Source organism: Myotis lucifugus, unplaced genomic scaffold (genome assembly GCF_000147115.1).
Source record: "Myotis lucifugus unplaced genomic scaffold, Myoluc2.0 scaffold_5, whole genome shotgun sequence".
Lineage (NCBI taxonomy): Eukaryota > Metazoa > Chordata > Mammalia > Chiroptera > Vespertilionidae > Myotis > Myotis lucifugus.
In genome coordinates this window covers 19746888-19773812 of record NW_005871053.1, presented here as the reverse complement: position 1 = coordinate 19773812, position 26925 = coordinate 19746888, and the positions used below count along the sequence as shown (strand labels likewise).

At 37.1% G+C, this 26925-nt stretch overlaps 1 protein-coding gene across 1 annotated transcript in view; it reads right to left on the bottom strand.

Moving 5' to 3' along the window:
- BAZ2B (bromodomain adjacent to zinc finger domain 2B) overlaps positions 1 to 26925 on the bottom strand; it is a 258012-nt gene that overhangs the window by 118355 nt on the left and 112732 nt on the right. Inside the window, 1 exon segment of the mRNA XM_023745704.1 lies at positions 4463 to 4609. Coding sequence (XP_023601472.1) covers positions 4463 to 4607 — 145 coding nt within the window. The 5' untranslated portion in view covers positions 4608 to 4609.

The window sequence follows — 26925 nt, the reverse complement described above, 5'->3', positions numbered from 1 at the left end:
CCACCCCTCATAGCTTGCTGCCCTGCCCCCTCCTGTAGCTCTCCACAGCTTGCTTGTACCTGGTTAGCCCACCCTCCTGCTGATCCAAGATCTGGTCGTGATGTGCTTGGTCATTATGCCTCAGGGCATAACAGCTAATTAGCATATTCCTCTCTTATTATATAGGATTCTCTATTGTTGAAAGTATTATATATGTCTTCTTTTGCCCCATTGACCGCTCCCCAGCACATGCCCTCACCCCGCTACTGTCTGTGTCCATTGGTTATGTTTATATGCATGCATACAAGTCCTTTGGTTGATCTCTTACACAACCCCATCCCACCCTCCCCTGCCTGCCTTAACTTTAATAAGAAAAGCAGGCATACTCAAGCTTTAACTAGAGAGGTTTTAAACAGTTTACCTGTTTTATATATTTGACATTATTATATGTTTTGTTTGAAGAGATCTACCTAAAAAAAAAATGGATTGAAAACCACTGGCCTACAGCACAGCTTAAGTGTAACTGCAATTTCCCAAATTCTATCTATGTATTAGGTCAAATTAGCACAAATCTCAAGCAAATCCACTCTTTAAAGTTTAAGTATGCAACTAGTGGTTTAAATACCACTCTCTCGCCTTTCACCCAGAGCAATATTGCAACCGTCTGAATATCTGTGAAACTGGCAAGCAGGATATTGTGCACCACTTGGCCTTTCACACCACAGTTCTGGTAGCATATTCCCTACACCACTCAGGGCCAGGAAAAAAGTCTACTTTTTCCTCAGGAACTGATACTCTTATTAGCACTAGTATGTGAGTCACGCATCCCATTGTTTTCCTTTTACTCTTAACAGCTAGTTTGTTTTTGTGCAATATTGGTAGCTTTCTTTACCTAACACCTTTTAAGACCCTATATTTTGATATTTTAGTTAATTGTTTTGTTTGCTATACCAATACATTTACTGAAAGCTGTCCCAAATTATTTTTTAGAAGTAGGCAAGCTATTTTTTAATCATAATTTAAAGGGAAAAGATACATTGTATTTCTTATATTCTAATAAGATCAATAAGACACATATATGCAGATGACCTCAGATTAATTAATCTTTTTTCCCTATATTTTCATTGTTTTTAGATAGAAAGGGAGAGGGGGAGAGAGAAACATCAATGTAAGAATGAAACATCAATCAGCTGTTTCTTGCACACTCCCTACTGGGGATCAAGCTCAAAACCTAGGCATGTACTTCCACTGGGAATTAGGTGCACAGGAAGACACCTAACCAACTTAGCCAAATTGACCAGGACAGATTAATCTTTATTGCAGTGTTATTTTCTATCCAAATTACTGAAAGATGTTTTGTGAAAGGCAATCCTCAAAGGTCCCTACATGTTATTGGTGGGTATACCAAGAGTAAAATGCCTTGACCACTCTTGAACCAAGCCATTTCTCAGGATTGCATTTGCAGTGGTCAATCTTGAAGGATGAGGTAACATCTCCTTCCAGACAAAGGGTTTGTTTTCATTAACTAAAAGCAAAAGTAGAGTCCCCAAGCTCAGTATTCCTAAGCTGTGACACAAACCCACTGCACACAAAGAGCCAAGTGGGCTGCTCTGTATCGCCCTGTGGACTTGGGAGGCATGGGAAACCAATGCCAGTATGATGCTCATGTTATTTGCTGTGCCATCCTATATAATAAAGAGCTAATATGTGAATTAGAACAGATGGCAGAACAACCTTCTGGAGCGACCAGTGGGCAGGGGGTAGGGCCAAGGGGCTGCGAGGCAGCCGGGGCTGTGAGAGCCTACTCTTGTACGAATTTCGTGCATTGGGCCTCTGGTAAGTAATAAAATCTCTGACTCAGGAGACTCATGTCTTCTGACACATTCATAATAGGAACAGGCTAACTAGTAGGTATAATCTCCAATCCTCATAAGGTATTGATTCAAAAGAAATTTATCATTCAAAATTTGAAAGCAGGTTTGAATCGCATCCTTTGTAACTCAGTGTAACTCCTCTAGACATACTATTAATGGAGATGACAAGAGATTGGTCAATTAAAATAATTTTAAAACAACAGAATGTCCTCCAAGGGGCCATTAAAGAACTGTTGAAATTTTGACATTTTAAGGTGAAAATTCTGTTTGTTGTCTTTATACCTCAAAAAATTCTGAGGAAATTAAAAAATTGTTTAAGATAAAGAGTCCAGGTATATTATTACTCTATGATTTCATTTTAAAGTGGAGAGAATTATCAGACAATGCATAGGCCAAAAATATCTTATCAAACAAAACAGGAAAATGTGACAAATTAAATTAAGAAAATTAGGTGCGGGAACTTAATACTAGGCTTTACTTTAAACATAAATTACAACACTGTGAAAGTTAAAAACTAAGTATTTTCCTGGAAAGTGAAAAAGACTCATGATGCACTCAAAGGATTGTATTAATAAGTGATATATTTCTGAACATAGAAATAAACTATACTTTCAATGAAAGTATCAACACAAAAACTCTACAACCTTTTAAATTGGCAAATAAATAATAAAATAATAAAAATGTATTCCTTTCGCCCTAACTGGGTTTGGCTAAGTGGATAGAGCGTTAGCCTGCAGACTGAAAGGTCCCAGGTTCGATTCCGGCCAAGAGCATGTACCTTGGTTGTGGGCACATCCCCAGTAGGAGGGGTGCAAGAGGCAGCTGATGGATGTTTCTCTCTCATCGATGTTTCTAACTCTCTATCCCTCTCTCTTCCTCTTTGTAAAAAATCAATAAAATATATATATTTTAAAAAAATATACTCCTTTCTACACAAAGAAATTTCTAGACAAAGAAATTTCTAATGTTACCCAGCAACTTAGTACCCCACCCCTTTCTGAAATTCCCAACTATCACTAACAGAAAAACAGTGCCCTAAATTGACTAATAAGAATCACAATCAATTCAAGTATCACTAATTCAGAAAATAAGTGAGAAATAGGTGACAGCAAAGTGTCCAAAAAACTCAAGGTTCTGTATTCAAATATATTATGAAAACCATTGACATAAAAAAGGACATTTCTATAGAAACACCATATATATTAAAGACTAATTCAGAAGAATAGTTATAAGAAGCAGAAAAGAAACATTATAAAAGTACAACTCTCAAATCATTTAGAGAAAGTAACTTGAGGTAAAATGCCAATTGTAGCATCACCTTTTGAACAAAGCATATCATAAAGGCACTCATCATTTATATATAGCTATCATTTTGCATATAAGGGAAGTATGGATGAAATTGTTAAATGTTAACCAAGATTGTACAGGGTGCAGGAGAACAGGGATTTCATTTATTTACTTTTTTAATGCAATGCTATTTCATTTTAGTTATTTTCTAATTATGAAGAAAATTTTAGAAAATTACTTTCATAAAACAATGACAAAATGATATCTTTCTTGTTATTGTTCCATTGATTTAAAAATAAACAAATATTTATTTGGCAAATTTCTAGGGTATTTTGTTAGCAAACATTCCATATTTATGCATTTCACTTACCCAAAATTACAAATCTAATCTTGAAAAAGTGAAATACTACTTAGTTCTACTATGAAATAATCTATAAGATTAAAAATATTTAAGATTAAAATGGTTCCTATTGATAAAGAAGTGATTTAATCAAGCTTAGGTATTTTTTTAAAAGGATGTATTCTACCAAACATGTGCTTGGGCAAGAACTCATTTTGGGAGTTACTTAAAAGTACCTCCTATGGGGAAGGTGAGGGTGGGTGGATGGGTGGGAAGAGATCAACCAAAGAACTTGTATGCATATATGCATAACCCATGAACACAGACAACAGGATGGTAAAGGCTAGGGGAAGGGAAGTGGGGGTGGGATAGAGGGGTCAATGGGGGGGGGAGGGGACATATGTAATACTTTCAACAATGAAGATTTAAAAAATAAAAGTACCTCCTATGTAATTAATGAAAATTAAGGGTATTTTCACTTCTGAAATAAAGCTCTCTTTTTAGCAATATAAACTATGTTCATGTTTAATAGAAACTTGCCATGCTCTAAACTTTAAAAATATTTCCCATTCAGTAAATGATCTGCCTTTAGTGCACACCAGTGAACTGAGATACTTGGAGTTTGGTAAAGGTCATTTCAAATACTAAAAGCAAATTAGGGCAAAGTGTTCACAGCATTGGTACCTACCCTGATCACCAAGGACTCATTTGTATTTCTTCACTCCCTTAATGACCTATTGTTTTAAAAAAGACTTTGCCTGTATTAATTTATTAATTGAAATGGTGACAGCAACATGAAATTTACAAAGAGAGCTTCCAGTAATCAAGAAACGCTTGTAATAAACAGTGCTATAGAATTTCAAAAAAAGCAGAGACTGGATGTTAAACCTTATAGGTCAATGGAGGCATTGAGAATAAAACACTAGGAACACAAATTAATAAAAGGATGGCATTCTAAAATTGAGTCAATAAGGATATTCACCACATGGGTTGATTGCAGAGCTAAGCGAAGCAGCTCCAGTGGAAAGGCCGCCTTTAGAAACCGATGAAGCCACAGAAGGTATAGAAGATGAAGTTGGTACAGTAGAAGAGGCTGTTGAGGATGGTAACCGTTCTCCAGACTCCATATCTATGAGGGGGAGAATTCTCAGTTTTAGACAGAATTAGTCAAAAGAGTTAAACATACTTAAAATAAGTCAAACATTTAGGCATAGTTTGTAAAGATATGAAATAAGTTTAGAACATGTTCTTCAGAAAGATAAAATATGGAATAAATAAACCAATATAATTAAATCGAAAATTATTTCAAAATAAAAAGTAAAGAAAACAAAAACACCAAGTCTGACACATAAAAAACTCTCACAAAATACATATGCATTGGGGTTGAAGAGTATAAACCTAATCATGAAAGAAATGGATATACAGATTACATTTGATAAGAGACATCATCTGGGTTCCAAGGCTGTGTCTGGAGCTTATTAGCTATAACAGTGTATAAATTATGTCACTTCAGTGAACCTTCCATTTCTGCATGCGGACTGAAGATGTAGTTGGAAGGATTAAATGAGATAATGCAGATAAAGTGCTGAGTACCTAGCATTCAATAACTGTCAGCTTTTGTTTTTATTAAGTGAATGTGTGTATAATGAGCCATGTGCATGTGAGGCAGTAAAAGAAACCTCAAGGTATTTTTAGATTATTGCTTTCAAGTAAGTATTTCAGTCATATCTATTTATAGATTAAGTATATGCTTGGAATGTTATCATATTTTTTAGCCAGATACATTTTGTGTTAAGAATTAAAAATAAATGCCTTACAATTGTATAAGTACCAATGGTAGTGTGTTTTTACTGTGAAATTTTCAAAATAAGCTGGAACACACATATAAATAAAACATCAGTACATTAATTTTTGGTTGAAAAATATAATTACGATCAAATGAGTTATTATTCATTATTGAAGCATACTACATAAAAATTGGTAAAACCCATTTATTCAGATTAAGAAAAACGTGTTCATTAAAATAAAAGCAGTTTAGGTATCCAAGAACCATTACTTCCCAGATTTCTGTTATGGCCAGAGCATCCAGATCTGATACTTGCACTCCTGTAACAGCCTCTCATTCTGAGGCTGTGTGTTAAGAATACCACTTTCACCTAAGGTTCCAAATCACCACTGTGAGAAGAAACAAGTCATCTTTTCTGTCAAAGAACAGTGTAGACAGCCACCATTTTGGGCTGCTAACTTGGCAGCCGCCATGTTGGCCGCATGGCTTGCAGCTCCCCTGGGGGCTGCCATCTTGAAATGGCAAAGGACAACTCCTCCCTTTGAATTAGCCAATCACGAAAGACTGTGCGCCTCAGCTCCAATCAAGAGCAAGGGACAGGTCACGTGTGTCCATGATTATAAAGCCGAACAGACCGCCTGCTTGGTGTGTGTGCGCTTCCAGACCATGTGTGCACACCCTTCTATGTAGAAGTAAAGATACTTGCCTTCCTGCCTGGCTCCTGAGTATGTTTTGTGTTCTACCAGGATCCCTGCATTGGGGGGCTTGCCTTATTTCTAACACCACTAACCAACAGACTCTTTTTGGCCAAAAACAGCCCACATATCACAAGATCAAAATGTAATAACATGATTCCCCCACCCACAACACAGTTATCTAAGGAACAATATCAACTAGTAGGTACATCTTTTAGTTTAGGACATTTATCCTATACTAGAGGCCCGGTGCACAAATCGTGCATGGGTGGGGTCCCTTGGCCAGGCCTGCGATCGGGGGGATGGGGTGGCTGGCCTGGGGAGGGGCCGTGGGAGGTTGGCTGTGGGAGTGCACTGACCACTAGGGGGCAGCTCCTGTGTTGTGCGTCTGCCCCCTGGTGGTCAGTGTGTGTCATAGCAACCGGTCAACCAGTTTTTCAGTCGTTCGGTCACTAATATGCTAAGTGTCCAGTCATTCATTCAACCAATCAAAGCATAATATGCTAATGATATGCAAAGGCTGCTCAACTGCTTGCTACGACATGCACTGACCACCAGGAGCAGACAGTCAACTGGTCGACCAGTCACTATAACATGCACTGACCACCAGGGGCAGATGCTCCGACTGGTAGGTTAGCTTGCTGCTGGCGTCTGGCCAATCGGGAATCAGTGAGACAGGCCAGACATTCCCTGGAACCCTCCTGCGGACCCTCCTCCTGGGCTGGCCAATCTCCCAAGCCCCTCCCTGTCCCCAATAGTGCACCAGTGAGGTCCCATGGCCTGGCCTGCGCCCTCTCGCAATCCGGGACCCCTCAGAGGATGTCGGAGAGGCGGTTTCAGCCCGATCCCGCAGGCCAGGCCGAGGGACCCCACTGGTGCATGAATTTGTGCACAGGGCCTCTAGTCCAATTAATAAAAGGCTATATGGTCGTCACACCCTCTTGCCGTGACGCCCTCATGCTACAATGAGTGATCACCTGGAGGCTGCATGCGCAGTAGACGTGGGAGGGTGGGCAGGGCTGCGTGCACACGCTGGTGGGCTGGGGCTTGACACCGCATGCCCGGCATGGAGGCGAGGCTCGCGGTTCCACGCAGCAAGGCCTAGGGGTCCCACCTTCAGGCTGTGTTGCAGCCTGTGATCTGGAGCAAGTCTTAGACACCCCTAAATACTAGTTTCTTCTCTGAAAAATGAAAGAACTGAATTAAATTACCCTTCAAATAACTGAGTTTTATCAAGTTGGTGATTTAAAAAACCTTCAGATTACATTAAAATATTTAACAACTTAATTCTATTTTTTCCTTTTCCTTCCTTCCTTCCATTGGCCTTACTTCTACCTCTAAATGTGTATCATGCTGAATTATAGATTTCTGTAAAATCTTTTAAAAATTTACTCTTGTCTTATTTATACCTCAAGAGACTTTATGATGAGACAATTATCCAAGAGTAAAGAACTGATTTCATACTACTCAGTAAATATCTATTCAGGGAGACTTCTTTTCCATCCAAAAGGATTAAGTATTCTCTTGCAAGGAGATATCTGTGAGGAAAAGGTTATCTTAAAGATGTAAGATATCGCCTGGCCGGCTTGGCTCAGTGACTGAGTGTCAGGCCATGAACCAGGAGGTCATGATTCGATTCCCGGTCAGGGTACATGCCAGGGTTGTGGGCTCAATTCCAAGTGCGGGGTGTGCAGGAGGCAGCTGATCAATGATTCTCTCTCATCATTGATGTTTCTATCTTTCTCTCCCTTTCCCTTCCTCTCTGAAATGAAAAATGTTTTTTTTAAAATATTTAAGATATAAAAGAATATTAAAGGAAGATTTGAGCAGGATTTAACATGTATGAATCAACTAAAGCATAGGTAGAATCTATGAATTTAAATATTGACTGGAATTAGAAACTTCTAATAAGGATACAACTATTACAAGGATAAAAAAAAAAGACAATGTCTGGTTAATTGATCCTTCCATCTACAAATGCAAGGGGTCCCAAAGAACAAGCAAAGTTTTTCTTAAACTAAGAAACACAATGAAAATTCTGAGACATTTCTGGATAGTAACTCAGGCCAATGCATAATAGATTAAGAAAAAAAAAAAGCAGGGTAACAAAGAGAAATCATGTTACTCTGTGTAAGGCACCACATTCACTCAGAAGCCAAGGGAAGATGTCTGGAACTACATATGTGCTCAACTAGAGTACCAACTCCCTTTCATTGGGGAAAAGGCAGAGCTTCCCTTAACAGGGAAAACAAGACACTTCTTAAAGAACAAAATGAGGGGAAGAGTTTTTGAAATATTTTTGTCCGGCCACCCTAACATTAGCTTTGTCTTTCTAATATCATCACTCTCCTGTTCAAAAGTCTTCAATTTATCCAATATATTCATATGTATGTGTAAAAATATATGTAAAGGATATTTATTAAACATATTAATTGCAAAAGACTTTTAAAAACAAAATATTCCATCAGTAAGGAATTGTTAAATTGTGGTACCTTTCTTTAATAGAATCCTATGCAGCCATTATAAAAGCCATTCTACAGCTAATCAGTTAAAAGTGTAGAGTGGGGAGGAATATAAATAGCAAGATCGTATGTGTGATAAAGAAAAAAGGGGATATAATCTTATGCTTGTGTGGTCAGAATATTTCTGGAAAAATATATAAGAAACTGGTAGCTGTGTTTACTTCTAAATAAAGTGACTAGGAAATTGAAATCTATGATAGGGAAATTTGTTTTAACTATATATCTTCTAGCACTTCAATGATCTGCCATGTGCTAGTATTACTAACAGTTAAATAACTTATTTTAAAAAGAAAGACTTCTACTGTGTGTGTACTGGTACAATAGTAAAATCATACTTTTTGTCTATAGTTCATTAAAGTGAGAGACGCTGTACAAAATTCTTAGGAATTCTCTAGGACTCAGAGTTATGCTGTTAACAGCTGGTCACTTGCTATGCCACCTCAATGCCAGAGTCTTCTACTCTGCATACTCAGCTAAATAAGGGTAGATCAAGTTCTTTCACCCACATGCTATAAGTGACACCAATTACACAAAGTTTAACCAGTTATGGAAACATCACATGTTCAACCTTTCAGAAACCATTTATAAATCATGAAGTACACTAGGTGTTCGGGGTAGGATGAATAAGTCAATTAGGTTAAGTAGCCTACCCCAAAGATTATTTGTCTAGTGGGTTGGAGCAATGACAGAAACCTGATCAAAGCTGAGTTACACAGATTCTTGCTTGCAAGACGCTGAGCTAAGTGACACAGTGGTATAAGGTATTGGGAGGATGGTATAGATTTAGGAAATGAGGTGGCCTTTTGGGGGGCCATATCTGTAGATGAGCAAACAGAAGCAGGAAAATATTTAGAAGTGCAATGGGAGGATATTCCAATTATTCTTTATTTTGTTAGTGATTAGGAATATCTATATTAAAAGTTAAACATTTTCTCATACTCAGGAACCTATAAAAACATTTAATATAAAAAAGTAATATGCTTCTGAAAATAAATTGCCACCTTAGAATCAAATTCTAAGTACAAATTATAATTGTTTTACAATACTAAAGACATTATATAATTTTAGTTATTCTCTAATGATTACATTTGTGACTGATCTACACTTACAAATTTGAATTTCTATAGACAACACAAGGTAGTATCTCCTATTGCAGTAAAATAGAAGAAACCAAAGGGGAGTATCCAAAACTACCTATAAATTTTAACCTAAGAACTATTTTTTAAAAATTAACCCTTTGCACTCCGCTGTCCCCTCTCAGGGGACATCGGAATTCTAGCATATCACTCGGATGTCCCCTCTCAGGGGACATTGCAGTTTATTAGTGATTACGGGGAATTGAGTTATTTCAACGCAACTTTTTGAGACATGCATGTTTCCCTGAAGTTTTATCTTGAAATGGCACAAGAAATTAAATCAAAATATCGTAAAATTACTAAGATATATACAAGAAATGTCAGCGGGTTTTGTGTCGGATTAAACAATAAACTACATATTCCCGATGTGGGACAAAGAAAACGGGACTGCATTGTGTGTTTTAACAGGAAAACACCTGGTGGCAGGCGTCAAACCACTTATTACTGTCAAACATGCACTAATCAGCCTGCAATGCATATTGGGGAGTGTTACAAAACTTATCATACTGTACAAAATTATAAACAATAAAATATTGGTTTTTTTGCAAATATACATTCCTCGATGTCACCCAATTCATATAAGTCCAATATCATTATAATACGTTACTTGGTTCCAAAATTATACTAAATAATACGAGGGTCTGTAAATGCACGTTTCTGCCGCAAAGTAGCGTCGAGTAGCTGGTAGCCAATGTCCAGAATGGTTTGGAGTGCAAAGGGTTAATACTGAAGTTAGACAATGAGAAATTCCAGAATTCTCATAATTTCAAGAAAACTTTTTTTTCTTGAAATTACTGTCTCTTTGTCTCTTGTATTGAAAAGCTGGTCTAGTACTAATTTAGTAACAAACTATTATTGATCATCTACTACAAAGTTATATAATGGCTTAGTTGTTAGACTATAAAGATAAATAAATCACAGTCTTTGCCTTATAAAAGTTATAAAAGTTCATCTAATAATTTTCATCTTTAAATTTTCTCAACTTTTTTTCATGTTATACAATACTCATCATAATTTAACCCAAATTTAAATTATTTCAAAATTTTATTTTTCTAGTAAATAGAAATGTTTGTGCTCTCTTCACCAAATTCAGAAAGTACTTTTAAAAGAGGAGAAATTCTTTTTAAAATCCACCTCCTCACATACCATATATAATGTCTAAGTTTTGAACTTGTGTTGGGTACAAGGGCATGTATTGTTATTGTTGTTTTCTTTTAATTCTAAGAAAATTAAAGACTATTTTCCCCACTCTCCCCATTTTTAGGACCAGATGAGAGAAGTACCAGGGGGAAAAAAAGCTAACGGGATAGGAGTGGTGAGGGAGGGAGGTAAAGGAGGGCGTAGGGATTGGAGAGATACAGCATCATTGAGAGATTAGACTACCAGAAAGAAAAAAGATCCTTGCTTTGAAGTAATTTTTAAATGGTGACAGTTTTCATGAGAGTAAAATCCCACCCTTCATCCCCATCCAGGAGATAGAAAGGTCTATGCTTACTGTGCTTTACTCAAGCTTCCTCTACATAGACCATCTAACTTGCCAGCTAGGACTTCTGGCTATTGAGGCAATTCTTGACCCTCAACAGTGGTCCACATGATCCTACTCCTGAGGTCAAAGCTGTCTGGACCAGACATGACCCAAGGAGACAACAGCTGGCCAGAAACCTAGGACATGTATTCACTGCCTCTAAAAGATGCTATGATCTAATAAAATTCTCTCTGACATAGACATTTTAACTAATAGAAACAGGGGAAGTTGGTGCTGAGTGGGAGATCATAAAGTTTATGGTCCTAAGAATATGGAAACTAAGAAAAAGTGGGTTGGAAAAAAATGTTGGAAGAGAAAAGCAGGGTGGTCCTGACAGAGAAGATGAAAGCATGGCCAATCTCAGGTTCTTTTCCTTAGACATGCCTTTTTTTGTATATATATTATTGATTTCAGAGAGGAAGGGAGAAGAAGATAGAAACATCAATGATGAGAGAGAATCATTGATTGGCTGCCTCCTGCTCGCCCCACACTGGGGATCGAGTCTGAAACCCAGGCATGTGCCCTGACCGGGAATTGAACCTGGGACCTCCTGGTTCATAGGTCAACACTCAACCACTGAGCCACACCACCCAGGCGCATTTTTTATTTTCTCATTTGCCCTGAGACTTCTCTCTATCCTTTCAAATATCTATCTTTTAATTGAGTTTTAAGGGGTTATTATTACTTGCAACTGAAAGAGAATTGCCAACAAACTCCCTAACAAATGTCAAGTTTAATCTCATCTTTTCTCATCTTTGTTCATGTTATTTACACCACTGATCCATATTCTGTTTTTCCTTTTCAGCAATGCAAATATATGCCCCAGAGTCACTGTATCCATAAAGCTGTATCTGACTAATATTAGGCTACAACTTCCCATCTTTGAACTATAGAGCACTTTAGCTTCTACCCAGAAAGCTGCTAGTTATATTGGCTTTTTACTGCTCTGTATTTGTTTTATGAATTCACTGTATTATTCAGCACATAGCCAACATGTCTGTTGAGTCTTAATTTATGAATCAGTAAAATGGGATTAATTACACGTACTTCAAAGAGCCATTGTAAAAGGACTGCCTAGCACACTTCCTGCTAGGTCAGTGGTTCTCAACCTTCCTAACGCCGCGACCCTTTAATACAGTTCCTCATGTTGTGGTGACCCCCAATTTCATTGTTACAAATTGAACATAATTCAAGCATAGTGACCCACAGGTTGAGAACCACTGTACTAGGTGTTTTGTGTTTATATGGTTGGCCAGAATTCTAAGAAAATATCTTTTATTTCTTCAAACTAAATATACAAGAGTGGGAAAACAGCTCATTGAAAGTCAACAAAGTTTCTTTCGTTGGCCAGAATTCTAAGAAAATATCTTTTATTTCTTCAAACTAAATATACAAGAGTGGGAAAACAGCTCATTGAAAGTCAACAAAGTTTCTTTCGTAAGGCAAATGTAAACAAAGGTTAAGTTAAAAAGGTAATTTAAAAATGTCAAGGGTGCCCTGACTGGTTTGGCTCAGTGGATAGAACATCAGGCAATGGACTAAAAGGTCCTAGGTTTGATTCCTGGTCAGGGGACATGCCTGGGTTGCAAGCTCAATCCCCAGTAAGTGGCATGCAGGAGGCAGCTGATTGATGTTTCTCTTTCATCAATGTTTCTAACTCTCTATCCCTCTCCCTTCTTCTCTGTAAAAAATCAATATATACAAAATATATACATATTTTAAATGTCAAGAGCATTTTCACTTCCAAGCAGATTTCTTTCAAAGGTAAAACCTCAACAGATATACAAGAAGTACAGTAGGCTATCCTGTCAACCTGCCTCTCATTGGTGTGATCGTTAGTTTCACTATAGATAACAGTATAATTTAAAGTTTTATTTTATATAACAGTGACCATTTCACCTTAGTTTTTAGATAACCAAAATAGTGAAATTGTTTTTCCTGAGATATTAACATAATTTTATATCTTCCATTACTCAAAAACTTAATTTTATTCAGGCTATACATTCTTTTTTGTTTTTAAGTAATTAGGAACCAAGTTTTCTCCTTTATGACACTGACAAAAATTCTCAAATAGTTACGATAATGCCCTCTACCAGTATCTTCACTACAAAATTTAGTCAAATTATTTATTAACTAGAAGCCCGGTGCACGAAATTCCTGCACTAGGGGATGTCCCCAAGCCTGGCCTGTGCCCTCTCACAGTGCGGGAGCCCCGAGATCGATGGCCCTAAAGAGGTAGGTCCCACCCACCCATCTGGGGTTCCTTAATGGATTGCCTCAAAGAGGTAGGAGCAGCCACTGGGGCCCCGCCCCCGCAGCGCACACACAGGGCCGTGGGAACCCCGCCTCCGCTGTGCACACAGCCATCTTGTGAAGGCATGAGAGCATCACAGTGTGACGGCATGAGGATAACCTAGGCTTTTATTAGTAAGATGTCCTTTCAAATATTCCTCTTCCACTTTCCTACTAATTTATTACTTTCTGAATTGCATATAATTTGTCCATGTCTTATTGTACTGACAGGCCTAAATATTAATATAATACTGCTATGTTTTATTGAATGATTCAAGGCCCTTCAGATAACTGCTCAGATAAAATTTAGCTGCCTAACTTCATAATACAAATCCCTAAGTACACATCCCAAATGTGTCTTAATATGACTTGGGCTAAATACATGAAAACAATTAAGAGTTAAATATAGTGATATAGCCCAGCTGGTGTGGCTCAGTGGTTGAGCATTGACCAATGAACCAGGAGGTCATAGTTTGATTCCCAGTCAGAGCACAAACCCAGTTGCAGGCCTGATCCCCAGTAGGGGGCATGGAGGGAGCAGCTGATCAATGGTTCTCTCTCTCATCATTGTATTTCTAGCTCTCTCTCCCTCTCCCTTCCTCTCTGAAATCAATAAAAATACATATATGTAAATATATATAGTGATTTAATGAATACAACTATGAGCCAGTTTTTTGGAGTATTTCTGCAAAGTAAAACAAAGTACCAACTCAATAGTAAAATCATTCTAACAATGAGCATTGAGATGATAAAATTTTAATATTCTTTATAAATAGCTTACTGATTATTAAAATAATACATGTAGTCTAATGATAGAGCCATGTACACCCATTGGAACTATAAAACTGTCTACACTTAAAATGCTCAACTAAATATTCTACTTCAAATATTCCAAAATTGAGAATATTTGGGTTCCTCAAAAGGCTAGACAAAGTATTACCATATGACCCAGCAAATCTCCTAAGCATGGAGAAATGAAAGCATATGTCCACAAAAAAAACTTGTATACGAATGTGAAAATAATCCAAATGACTCTGAGCTAACAAACAGATAAATAGAATGTGGTATATCCATACAACGAAATATTATTTGGCAATTAAAAGGAATGAAGTATTGATTAATGCTCCAACATTGAAGAATTTTGAAAACATTATGCCAAATGAAAGAAATCTGTCACAAATGATCACATATTGCATGATTCCATTTATATGAAAAGTCCAGAAAAGGCAAATCTATAGAGACAGGCAGTAGATTAGTGGTTGCCTTTGGCTGTAGGAAGGTAGGAGAAAAATGGGGAGTGACTACTAATGGGTACTGGGGATTTGAGGGGAATTAGGAAAATATTTCATTGATTGTGATAATGGTAGCACAACTCTGAATACACTAAAAACTGAATTGTATACTTTAAATGGGCGAACTGTATGGTATGCGAATTATGTGTCTATAAAGCTGTTATATGTAGCAAAAAGAATATTCAGATTTTGTGTTGATAAAATATATTTGATTTAATCCATTCTCTATTGAAATTTTAAAGTCAGTATTCTCATTTCTAGCCTCCAAATCCATGACTAAATGTAAAATGTCCCTAGTATCTTTCATGTGTACTTATCCAACTCTCCCTCAGGCACTCAGAAATATATATATCTCCTATCTAATAATAGACAAACATGGTAATTGACCGTACCTTTGCTACGCTTCCCATTGGCTAATCAGGGTGATATGCAAATTAACTGCCAACAAAGATGGCGGTTAATTTGCATACGTAGGTGCAATGCTGGGAGGCAAAAGGGAAGAAGCCAACTGCTGCTGACGGTGATCGGAAACCCAGGCAGCCGGCAAGAGCCAGGTAATTTCTTGACATGGTAAAAGAATTTTACATTACGATCCAAGGGTGGTGGGGTGAGGAGAAGGAGCAGCACAAAAATCCAACAAACAAAAAGGGAAACAGAAATGCATGGTAGTAGGGATTTGAAGGGTGGGTAGGGGTATTGCCCAACTAAAATGCAATTGGTTTGTTACTGAGTACTATTCATGGAAAGACAGAATCCTGACTCCTTCTGTACACAACACATTGGGAGTAAAAATGATGCATCCAGGTGGAAATATGATTAGGGGTTGGAAGACAGACAGGGAAAGAAGAAGTCAGAAATAGACAGTGAGAGAGTCACTGGCTGGCTGGCTGCAAATACTGACTCTCCAGTAGTGATAGAATAAAAAAGTGGGGGATACCTCTGGGAGATTCAAGAGATAGGAGGCAACTCTTCTATGGTTTTGATTTGCCCAGCAGATTTCCACATACACACGTGTACACGCCTATGTTTGCATGCACACACATATACACATAACTGACTGCCCTCCCTGGAAGCACAGAAGAAGAAGCCGCCGCCAGAAGAAGAAGCCGCCCACCTTTGGTCCAGGCGCCAGCGCCTGCGGCTGGCTGCAGCCCAGGAGACGGACAAGCCACCCGCCCGAGGTCCCAGGCTGCAGCCACCCGGAGAAGCTGCCAGCCCTGTGGTCCAGGGCGCCAGCGCCTGTGGCCAGGGAAATAGGTTCCCTCTTCTACTGCAGTCATTACTTCAATATTCCCCTTCTGAATTTCTCTCCTGTGCTGCAACCCAACTCCACTTTTCATCGGAAAGATACAGAACAGAGAGAGCAATGTTAAAAGCTTACATTTTTAAGCCAGTAATGTTGGTATTTAAACATATAAATGGAAAACTAGAGTCCTTAAGGTAACAAAGGCTACAAAGGACAGGGACAGTGCATGACCTATTATATCCAGCAATCCATATGGGGACTGAAAACTTTGCAATGATGACAATTAGTGAAGATATGAATCAACTAAAAGAGTTGACAGGGACAATTCTTCCATCTTTGAAAATATCTACATCAAATCTGTTTAAATAGATTTTCATCTGCATAATATAACACATTCTGATAAGACCACCACCACCACCAATGTGGTCACTGTTGTACCGATAAATGTTTAATAATTGAGGGACCACCCCCCTCCGAGTGCACAAATTTTTGTGCACCAGGCTACTAATACACACACACACACACACACACACACACACACACACATATACATGCATATGTACACACACACACACACGTTAAACTTGCTAAAGCAATATTAATTCAGTTTGGAAACTAACAGGTTTATCGAACATTATAAATTCCTAAGTACTTATCAGACTTGTTCCACAACTCCATTCCAACTATAATAGAGGGATTTAACAGAGATAAATAAGCCTGAGATTGTAAACCACACCAAGGATTCACTCTTTTCTGCTGGCTCTGCTTTTTAAATATCTTTTCTCTATTTGTACCATCATCTTAGTACAATCCTATATTAGTTCTTATTGCAAATACTGCAATGGCCTTTTAAGGGGTCTCTCTACTTCTCTTTTTCTCTGATCCTCCACAAAGCCACAGTAATCCTATTTTATAAAACAGTAATCCTTTTAGTATAAAAGTCTGACCCTGCCACTCTCCTACTTATGTAAATCTTTCAGAATCTCTACATCACATGTATGGCAAAATCCAAGGACCTCTGTTTGGCAAAGAAAGCTCTTCTTCATGAGGCCTCTGATTTCATTTGTCTCACTCTCTTCTCATACATAAAGGTACTAAACTCTTGCCATTCCTCAAATATACTATGGTCTCCCCTGCATTCTAGTTACCCTGCCAAATTTCCATATATATTCTAGGTCTTGTCTCATGCATTCCCTACTCTGGGGAACCATTCTGACTCCCTGAGGAAGTCTTCGGTACTCCTTTCTTGTTGCTCTTGTATATTTCCTAATTAAAGCACTTATAACATTGTACTATATAGCAAGTTTCTGTTTTCATATTTGATGTTCTCCCACACTGTGAGGTCCTTAAGAAGCAGGGACAACAGCTTATCATCTTTAGAGGTTTATAACCTAGCTAAAAGGGTTTGAATGAAAATGCATGATAATCATGAAAATTTATATGGAACTTGATAATTTGCAAAAAAAAAAAACACAAAAAGTTTACACATTTGTTCTCATTTTACCCCAAGAACAAATCTTAAAGTAGGTAGGTCTGGTATTATTATTTTAATATCATAGATGAGGAATTCTGAGTTAATATCTATCATCAATTGTCAGTTTTTTTAAATAAGAAAGAAAAGATTTAGGCAAATCTTTCCTTATATCTTACACATTTTTAATAAGAAATAAAAATAAGTAGGACTAGCTATTAAATTTTCATAAATGCACTTGTTAATAATTAAACAAACTGCTTATCAATTTTCAGTTTCTGAAGTGGAAAAATGTTGGCCATGAGACCTGCATATTTCCTTTAATCTATCACTCCAAACTCAAAAACAAGTATTTAAGGATCTGTAAGAGGGACATATATGTGTCAATCACAATCCTAATTTTGAAGCCACTCTCCTGTTTTATTTGATTCTACTCTGGGTCTGCCACTTCTATCAACTTTTTATTCTTCCTCATTTTTCTGATTTGATGGTTGCATCTATTTTATTGTGTAAAACCTTAGCTTCCCATTATAACTATTTTGATACCCTATACTAACTCCAGTGTTTCTAGATGCCTTTTTGGACACCTCTGTGTCCCGCACACCCACATCCTTGTTAAAGTTAGTGCAAAGTACTCTTTATCCTGCATCCCAAATCTTTTATAAGTTAATCCAAACACACTACCATAATTGTAGAAAAAAGTTACTTTATCCTTCTACTGAAGCAGTCCCACTCTGTTGTGAGTATGAATATCAACTTACTCAAATGATCCTTTTGATCTTCTGTAATTTTGTACTTAGAAGAACACGTTTTTATCATTACTTATGTTTTCTTATCCATCTAAAACACTGAATTTCTATTGGGTGATTGTAAGTATTCTAAATAAATAGCAGAAAGGTGTAATAATAACCAACCACATCTCATCTTCATTTCCCCTAGTAGAAGAGCCAAATAACAAGGAAGAAAAGAGCACTGGTGCTGAGGAGGCCTAGATTTCATTTCCAGGTGTGGTGCTAATTAATAGTATCTGGTGCTAATTAATAGCATCTTTAAATTATGGTTTTTCCATATGCTTGGAATTCTACTTTTTTAAAAAATATATTTTATTGATTTTTTACAGAGAGGAAGGGAGAGGGATAGAGAGTTAGAAACATCGATGAGAAAGAAACATCGATCAGCTGCCTCCTGCACACCTCCTACTGGGGATGTGCCCGAAACCAAGATACATGCCCCTGACCAGAATCGAACCTGGGACCCTTCAGTCCGCAGGCCGATGCTCTATCCACTGAGCCAAACCAGTCAAGGTGGAATTCTACTTTTTATATCAGTAATATTTTTCTTTTAACCTTCTCTGGCAAGTTTAGTTCAGACTGCTCAAATGTCATATCACATTGGCCTTTCCTGCCCATATTACTTAAAAAGCATCACCACATCACCAAAACAATTTCTCCTTTAGACCATCTAAATTACTATATATTTTATTTATTTTTCTTATTTATTGTCTGACTCTCCCACAAGACTGTTAAGTAATATATCTGTTTTGTTCACTACAGTATCTTCAGAACCCTAAAACAGTCCTGGCACAAAGAATATACTCATTGAATATTTGTTGAATAAATGAATGAATACCCATCTGAGAGGATTAACAATTCCAAAAAATCATCAACCTAAGAAAGTAAATCAGAAAATCTCTTCAAAAAGTGTCCGCAAACTAGTCAAGTAAACCAAATAAAATGTCTCTACTTTGACTTTTTCTAAAAACACTATAAACTTGATAATTAAAGCAAAAGCATCACTCTTTATTAGTACATTTATCCTATCATGCAATAAGCTTGACTTATCAAGTACACAGTACAGACTCTTTTATTGGCATTAAGACCTCTTCTAATTTTAATAATCTGTTGAAATGTAAAGATTTAATCTGCCATTTAAGTCATCTATTTGTGCCATAAATTCTTTCCCATATTTATACCAAACTTCCCAAATTCATCACAGGTAAAGTCTACTAGTTCATTAGTGTTAGCTAATTTTAGTGTACTTAAAACATAGCAATACCTTGGGGTCAGTTGAATCACACTTGGTTTATGAATCTCATATTGAACACCTTTCTCAAAACATTTATCTAAATGAGATTACACTTAGCTTATACAGCAAGATAATTTTTATCTAAATATGAACTACTATATACAAATATATAAAAGCACAAGTACAAAAAATTCCTCTAACAACATTTCTTTCACATATATTTAGTTGGTTCTGCTGTTCGATCCATATATATGGGTTATATTTTAAACAAAGGTACAGAGAGTAATTACGTTTCAAAATCTGCCTTAGTAAATACAACCTGATTTAAAAACACAATCAATTTATTTTACATCCTGATAGACAGGAGTAACATTACGAATATGACTTACACAATATCCTCAGATAAAAGGAATAAGCCCACAACAAATGGAGAGACTCATCCACTTAGAGAAAACTTGGCCAATAAAAAATCTTAATTTAGAATCTAGTGAAACAAAGGAGTGTCTGACTTATTTCATAATAGAAGAGAATTCCAGCATAGTGTCTTCACCTACTAGGTTTTCATATATTTACTGTTAAATGAATTATTTACTACATAAAAAAGTTTTATCCTAGAGCTTCTTTAATGCTATGATTCTCAATCCTGACTGTTTATTAAGAGACACTAGGGGGATCTTACAAATACAGGGAGGGGGGCAAAAGTAGGTTTATGGTTGTGAGTATGCAAAACACAAAATTTATTTATTTATGTATTTACTATTATATTATTTATTATCATTAATATTAACCTACTTTTGTCCATCCCTGCATTTATAACCATGCCAAGGCCCCAGGATAAACAAGTTAAATCAGAATCTCTGGGAGTGGGGGCTATGCACTAACAGTTCCCGGGAAACTCTCTAGGATATTTTAATGGGTAACCAGGGTTGAAAAACACTGCCAATAGTGCTTTAAAAATTTCAGTTCAACATTGCTATATTATATCAATTTTAAGGATCAAATAAGAATAATGATCAACAATGTTTATTACATTGTTGCCCTGTTGTATAATATTCAGAATGTTGTAAGACTGACTAAAATGAAAAGAAGGGGAAAAAAAGAAGAAAGAAAAGACCTGCTAAAATGAAGTGGTGGGAGATATTACGATAAATACAAAAAGAGTAAAATAAAGACAGCCTGGATAAGAAGATTCCCTGAGAAGAAGGGAAGAAAATAGGATCAATCCACATCTTAAGATCTAAAAGCCAGGTGTGAAAATAAAAATATAGAAAATAATTTAGATAAGTAATAGATTTTATAAAGGGAGCTTCTAGAAACTAGAACTGACAACCAAATACTAAAAAAAAATAATTGTCTTTACTATTAATGAAGGCTCTGAATAAGTACACATGTGTAACTTAACTATATATTTAAGACTGTCTACCCTGTGTCCAGGTGAGCATTCAGGGAGGCTGGTAATAAGGGTAGGTGTGACAACTTCCAGCCACCATCTGTCATAACAAGGGCATAGGAATCTGAACAAAGATCTCTCCTTTCCAAGAGTTTCCTGCCTTTTCCTAAAGAACTTTTAAAAGGGCTAAGTCAGCTATAAATAGAGCATTTAAACCGAGGTTTACATATGCATTAGGCATACTGAGAAGAAGTAGGGAAAACAGGACTGCCTCGCCTCCAAAATATTTCTCTATAAGTACATTAGACTACATGTGACTAGGTAAGGCTCTCCAGTCACCCATCAAACCCTTACCAGGTAACCTTTACCATGGTCTATCACTTTCTGAAACTCCATCTCATCCAGGCATAGAGAAATCCAGAGCGATGGGGAAAAAACTGGACCAGCAATGAAACATACTATTCCAGTTATTCAGAAGATTTTAGTTGTAATATGCCATATTACAATTTTAGATACATAAATTAGACTCATTCAATATTTGTCTTTTTGTGACTGGCCTGTTTCACTTAACATAATGTCTTCAAGGTTCACCCAAGTTGTTGCATATTGCAGAATTTCCTTTTTTTTTAAATGCTGAATAATATTCCATTCCATTCATATAAGCAAATTTCTTAGTCATTCATCTGTTGATGGACATTTAGGTTGTATCCACACATCTTGGTTATTGTGAATAGTGCTGTAATGAACATAGGAGCAGTAATATGTCTTTAAGATCATTAATTGAATTATTTTGGATAAATACCCAGAAGTGTGATTGCTGGAGCACATGGTAATTCTCTTTTTAGTTTCCTGAGCAATCTCTATACTATTTCCGATAGTGGCTGCACCATTTTACATTCCCACAGTGTGCAAGGGTTCCAATTTCTCCACATCCAAGCCAACAGTTATCTTTTTTTTTTATAAGAGCCATCCTGAAAGGTGTGAGATGATATCTCACTGTGGATTTGATTTGCATTTCTCTGATAAGTAACATTGAGCATTTTTTTCAAATAGGTATTAGTCGTTTGTATGTCTTCCTTGGAATAATGTCTGTTAAAATCCATATCCGATTTTTTCTATCAGGTTACTAGTTTTTTTTTTTACTATTGTAGAAGTTCCTTATACAGTATATGTCTTTTGGAGATTAACCTTGTATGAAATACTGCAAATATTTTCTCCCATTCCGGAAGTTGCCTTTTCATTCTGCTTATTGTTTCCTTGGCTGTGAAGAAGGTTTTTCATTCAATGTAGCCTCGCTCATGTATTTGTTTTTAGTTGCCAATGCTTTTGATGTCGTATCCATGATATCACTGCCAAGACCAAGGTCATGAAGCTTTTCCCTTAAGTTTTCTTCCAGAAGTTTTACTGTTTCAGGTCTTACATACATGTTTTTAATCCATTTTGAGTTGATTTTGTGTAGGGTAGAAAATAAGGGTCCAATTTCATTGTTTTGCATGTGGATATGCAGTTTTCTCAACAATGTTTGTTGAACAGAATAGTATTTTCTTATTGTGTATTCTTGGCATCCTTTCTGAAGATCAGCTGATTGCATACGTGTGGATTTATTTCTGGGCTCTCCATTCTGTTTCACTGGTCTCCAAGTCTGTCTTTATGCCAATACTCTACTGTTATGGTTAATATAGATTGAAAATATATAGAAAGTGTGGTACCTCAGACCTTGTTCATCTTTCTAAAAACTGATTTGACTATTTGTGATTTTTTGTGGTTCCATATAAATATTAGAATGGTTTTTTCCTAGCTCTATAAAAAAATGCCACTGTGACATTGATAGGGATTACATTGAATCTGCAGATCACTTTCAGTACTAAACATTTTAACAACATTGTCTTCTAATCCCCTTCTTTAAATTTTCTATTTCACTTGGTTTTTGATACCTTTAAATTTTTACTTTTTTATCGGCTCAGCAATGCTACATAAAAACACTTAAAATATTTTATTTTTCAGTAGATTATTCAAAGTATTTAAGTTTATCATAATTCTGTGTTCAAGTGATTATTGTTATTGTTGATTTTTATTTTATACTAGTGTCCCAGTACACAGATTCATGAAAGGATATTAATTAGAAGAAATATTTTAATATCGCTATTCGCATCTTGCTAATGAAAAGAAAATAGGATTCTACCAAGTCTCCTATCTATCTACTCCAGGACTTCTGTGAGGGTCAAATGAGATTAGGCATGGGAAAACACTTCACAGACATTTGGTTAAACTGTAAAATGTTTACACCTGGCTATAAAACAAGTTGGGTTCCCAGGCTGAAGAAACTCCAAGGAGGCTAGTCACTAGGGAGAGGAAGCCGGGCATTGCTACATGACATCATTACCCAGCACCCACAGCCACCATTTCCAGGCTGGGCTGGGCTGGGCTGGGCTTTGGGCCACATTTTGTGCCATGGGGTCTTGGAGCATTGGCTGCAATTTGGTGGGGTGTCGCTCTAGGATGGTGGTGGGGCCTATGTCCCATTTGGGGGAAGCCGAGTGTTGGTTTGTCAGCACCAGGTCCGCAGTACCGTTTATTTTTAAATGGCCAGTGCATGTCATGGTGGCTCCTGCATTGAGCGTCTGTCCCCTGGTGGTCAGTGTGTGTCATAGCAACCAGTAGGACGGACGGACACTTAGCCTTTTATATATAGATTATTTCATTTTTGCTTTTAACCAAATGAAAACCTATTTCCCAAAAGTTTTTCCCAAGTCTAACCTTTGTTGATAACTTAGAAACCCCATATTTTGTTCTGTATTCTTACTCAGGTATAGAAAGATGCACTGGGCTCAAATCAATATTAAGGCAACTTGCCTCAAACATTTGAACAAACAAAACAAAATGATTCCGTGAACTATCCTGCGTAAATTTCTCAAAATTGCTGGCTATTTCAAAATCCTTATGCATCAAATATTCCCATATATACCCTTTGATGAGAAATTTAAAGAAAACTTCTAATTAGTCTTTCCTTTTCTTTCCAGAACTTATTTTTCTGATGTCTTGAACAATATTCTTTTCAGGATGACCTATAATATCTGCTATTACTATTTCCATACTGAATCTACAAGTGTAATTCATTATTGTTTATATGCTTGTGACATTATGTATCCCTCCAAAAGAAATTTGTAATTATGTTTTCCTATTCCAGTATTGCCACCCACTTCCTGGGACATACATGACCTCATCAAGCCAATGAAATAAGGGTGCCTTTTGGCTTAGTGGTCCTTCACTGATCTATGAAAATATAGGTAAACACGGTACCCTTAACTCACATTGAATCCAGAATTTACACTTTTAAGAGTCATCTTAAAAATGTCAAGTGAAATGCCTCTGGTCTTCTCTCAGACTTACAAAATATAAAATGTTAACATATAGGAAGTAAAATGAATTGTAAAATGATGAAAAGAATATATTAAGAATATTTCCAGTTAGATATAATTAATAATAATATTACTTTATAATTCATAAGGGAAACTAAAAAATAAATGTTAAAATTGAGCAGAACTATACTAAGTTATACTAATTACTTGTGCAAACATCCATACTTAATGTTTTACAACAAATTTCTACAGACTAAGAAATAGAAATCTGATGACCATGTACAACCAGAGGACTTAATTATTTTATTAAAATTCACTTTAAGAGGCTCTTTATACATATACATGTTCTCATGCATAACATATGGCTTTCTGTTCCCTTTTTTTTTAAAAGAAAAGTATATAGCATGTGCTGAAACCAGTATTTATTTAATCTAATCTTTTATATACTCTACTAGAGGCCTGGTGCACGAAATTCCTGCACTGGGGAGGGATGTCCCTCAGCCAGGCCTGCACCCTCTCCAATCTGAAACCTCTTGAGCCTAAACCGGCACTCGGACATCCCTCTCACAATCCAGGACTGCTGGCCCCCACCGCTCACCTGCCTACCTGCCTGATTGCCCCTAACCGCTTCTGCCTGCCAGCCTGATCACCCCCGAACCACTCCCCTGCCAGCCTAATCGATGCCTAATTGCTCCCTTGCTGGGCTGATCACCCCCAACTGCCTTCTCCTGCCAGTCGGGTTGCCCCAAACTGCCCTCCCCTGCTGGCCCAGTTGCCCCCAACTGCCCTCTCCTGCTGGCCTGGTTGCCCCTAACTGTCCTCCTCTGCAGACCTGCCCCCCCCAACTTCCCTCCCCTGCAGACCTGGTTCCCCCCAATTGCCCTCCCTTGCTGGCCTGGTCGCCCCTAACTGTCCTCCCCTGCTGGCCTGATCGCCCACAACTGCCTTCCCCTCCTGGCCATCTTGTAGCTGTGGGCACCTCCATCTTTGAGGGTGTGGCAGTCAATTAGCATATTCCCTCCTTATTGGCTGTGGGTGCCGCCATATTTGAGGGTGGGGCAGTCAATTAGCATATCCCCTCCTTATTGGCTATGGTGCCACCATCTTGGAGGGCAGGGCAGTCAATTAGCTTATTCCCTCCTTATTGGCTGTGGGCACTGCCATTTTGTGATGGCGTGAGGGTCAATTAGCATATTCCCTCTTTATTAGGATACTATAATAGAATAAAAATTAATGCTTGGTGCAGTCACTTTGAAAAAGTTTGACAGTTCTTCAAAAAGGTAAACAAAAAATTACCACATGACCTAGCAATTCTACCCCAAGGTGTACACATACTCAAAAGAATTGCAAGCAGAGATTTGAACAAATATTTGTATATCTAAATGTCCATCAACAAATAAATAGATAATAAATGCAATATAATTTATTTAAATTTCTGAGCCCTAAAGAGCAGTGAAGTTCTAATACATGCTATAATACAGATGAATCTTGAAAACAAACATTATACTAAGGGAAATAAACCTGACACAAAAAGACAACTATTATATGATGTCATTTATAGAAAATATCTAGATTAGACAAATTCATGGGGACAAAAAGTATGTAGATTCAAGTTTACCAAAGGCTGGGAGGCAGAGGAAATGAAGAGTTAGTGCTCTATAGTTTTTGTTTGGGTTGATAAGAAATTTTGGAAATAGTGATGATGGTTGCATAACACTGTAAATGTAATTAATGCCAATGAATTGTACAGTTAAAATAGCCATATATATTTATATATACATGTATTATAAATATATATGACCACAACTTTAAAAACTTAATAGTTTTATATACCAAAATCCACTGGACTGTACACTTTAAATGGGTGAATTGTATGATTTGTTAACTATATGTTAATAAAGATGTTATAAAAATTAATTAATGTTTGAAGTCTTCCTTCAATGCTTGAAGCTCAGTACCCTTTTCCTTAAAGAAGCCTTCTAAGATTATTCTAGTGACCCTTCTCTTAAGGTCAACTCACAGTTTTGACTTGTTTATAAGTCTCACCTAGCAATTAATTTGATTCTCCTTTCCACATCTCTGGTGTTTTTAAATTACTGTTACATAATTAATATTTGATTATGCTTTATTTACAAAATTAGATTAGTTGCTAAAATTATCAAATCAAGACCCATATTTAATATTTGTATTTTCTTTACCAAACAAGATTAGTAGTAGCTCAAATTGTCAAATCAGGACCTAGCCCTCTACTATCTTCAAATCATTAAAATATAATTCAATTTTACACTTACACAAATATTTTAGTAAAAGTTTCTATACAAATGTTAAAAGAAAGCATTCTTGAAAAAAGTAATGAGAATACTAATTCCCCAGGCACTTCAATTAATCATAGTTCAATATAATTATTAAAAACTAGAGGCCCAGTGCACGAAATTTGTGCACGGGGGGGGGAGGGGGGTCCCCTCAGCCCAGCCTACACCTTCTTCCAATCCAGGACCCCTTGGGGGGATGTCCAACTGCCGGCCTAGGCCCGATCCCGGGGGATTGGGGCCTAAAACTGGCAGTTGGACATCCCTCTCAACAATCCTGGGACCGGCTGGGTGCCTCATCGCTCACCTGCCTGCCTGCCTGGGTCGCCCCCAACTTCCCCCCTCTGCTGGCCTGGGTCGACCCCAGCTGCCCCCCACCACTGGGCCTAGTCGCCCC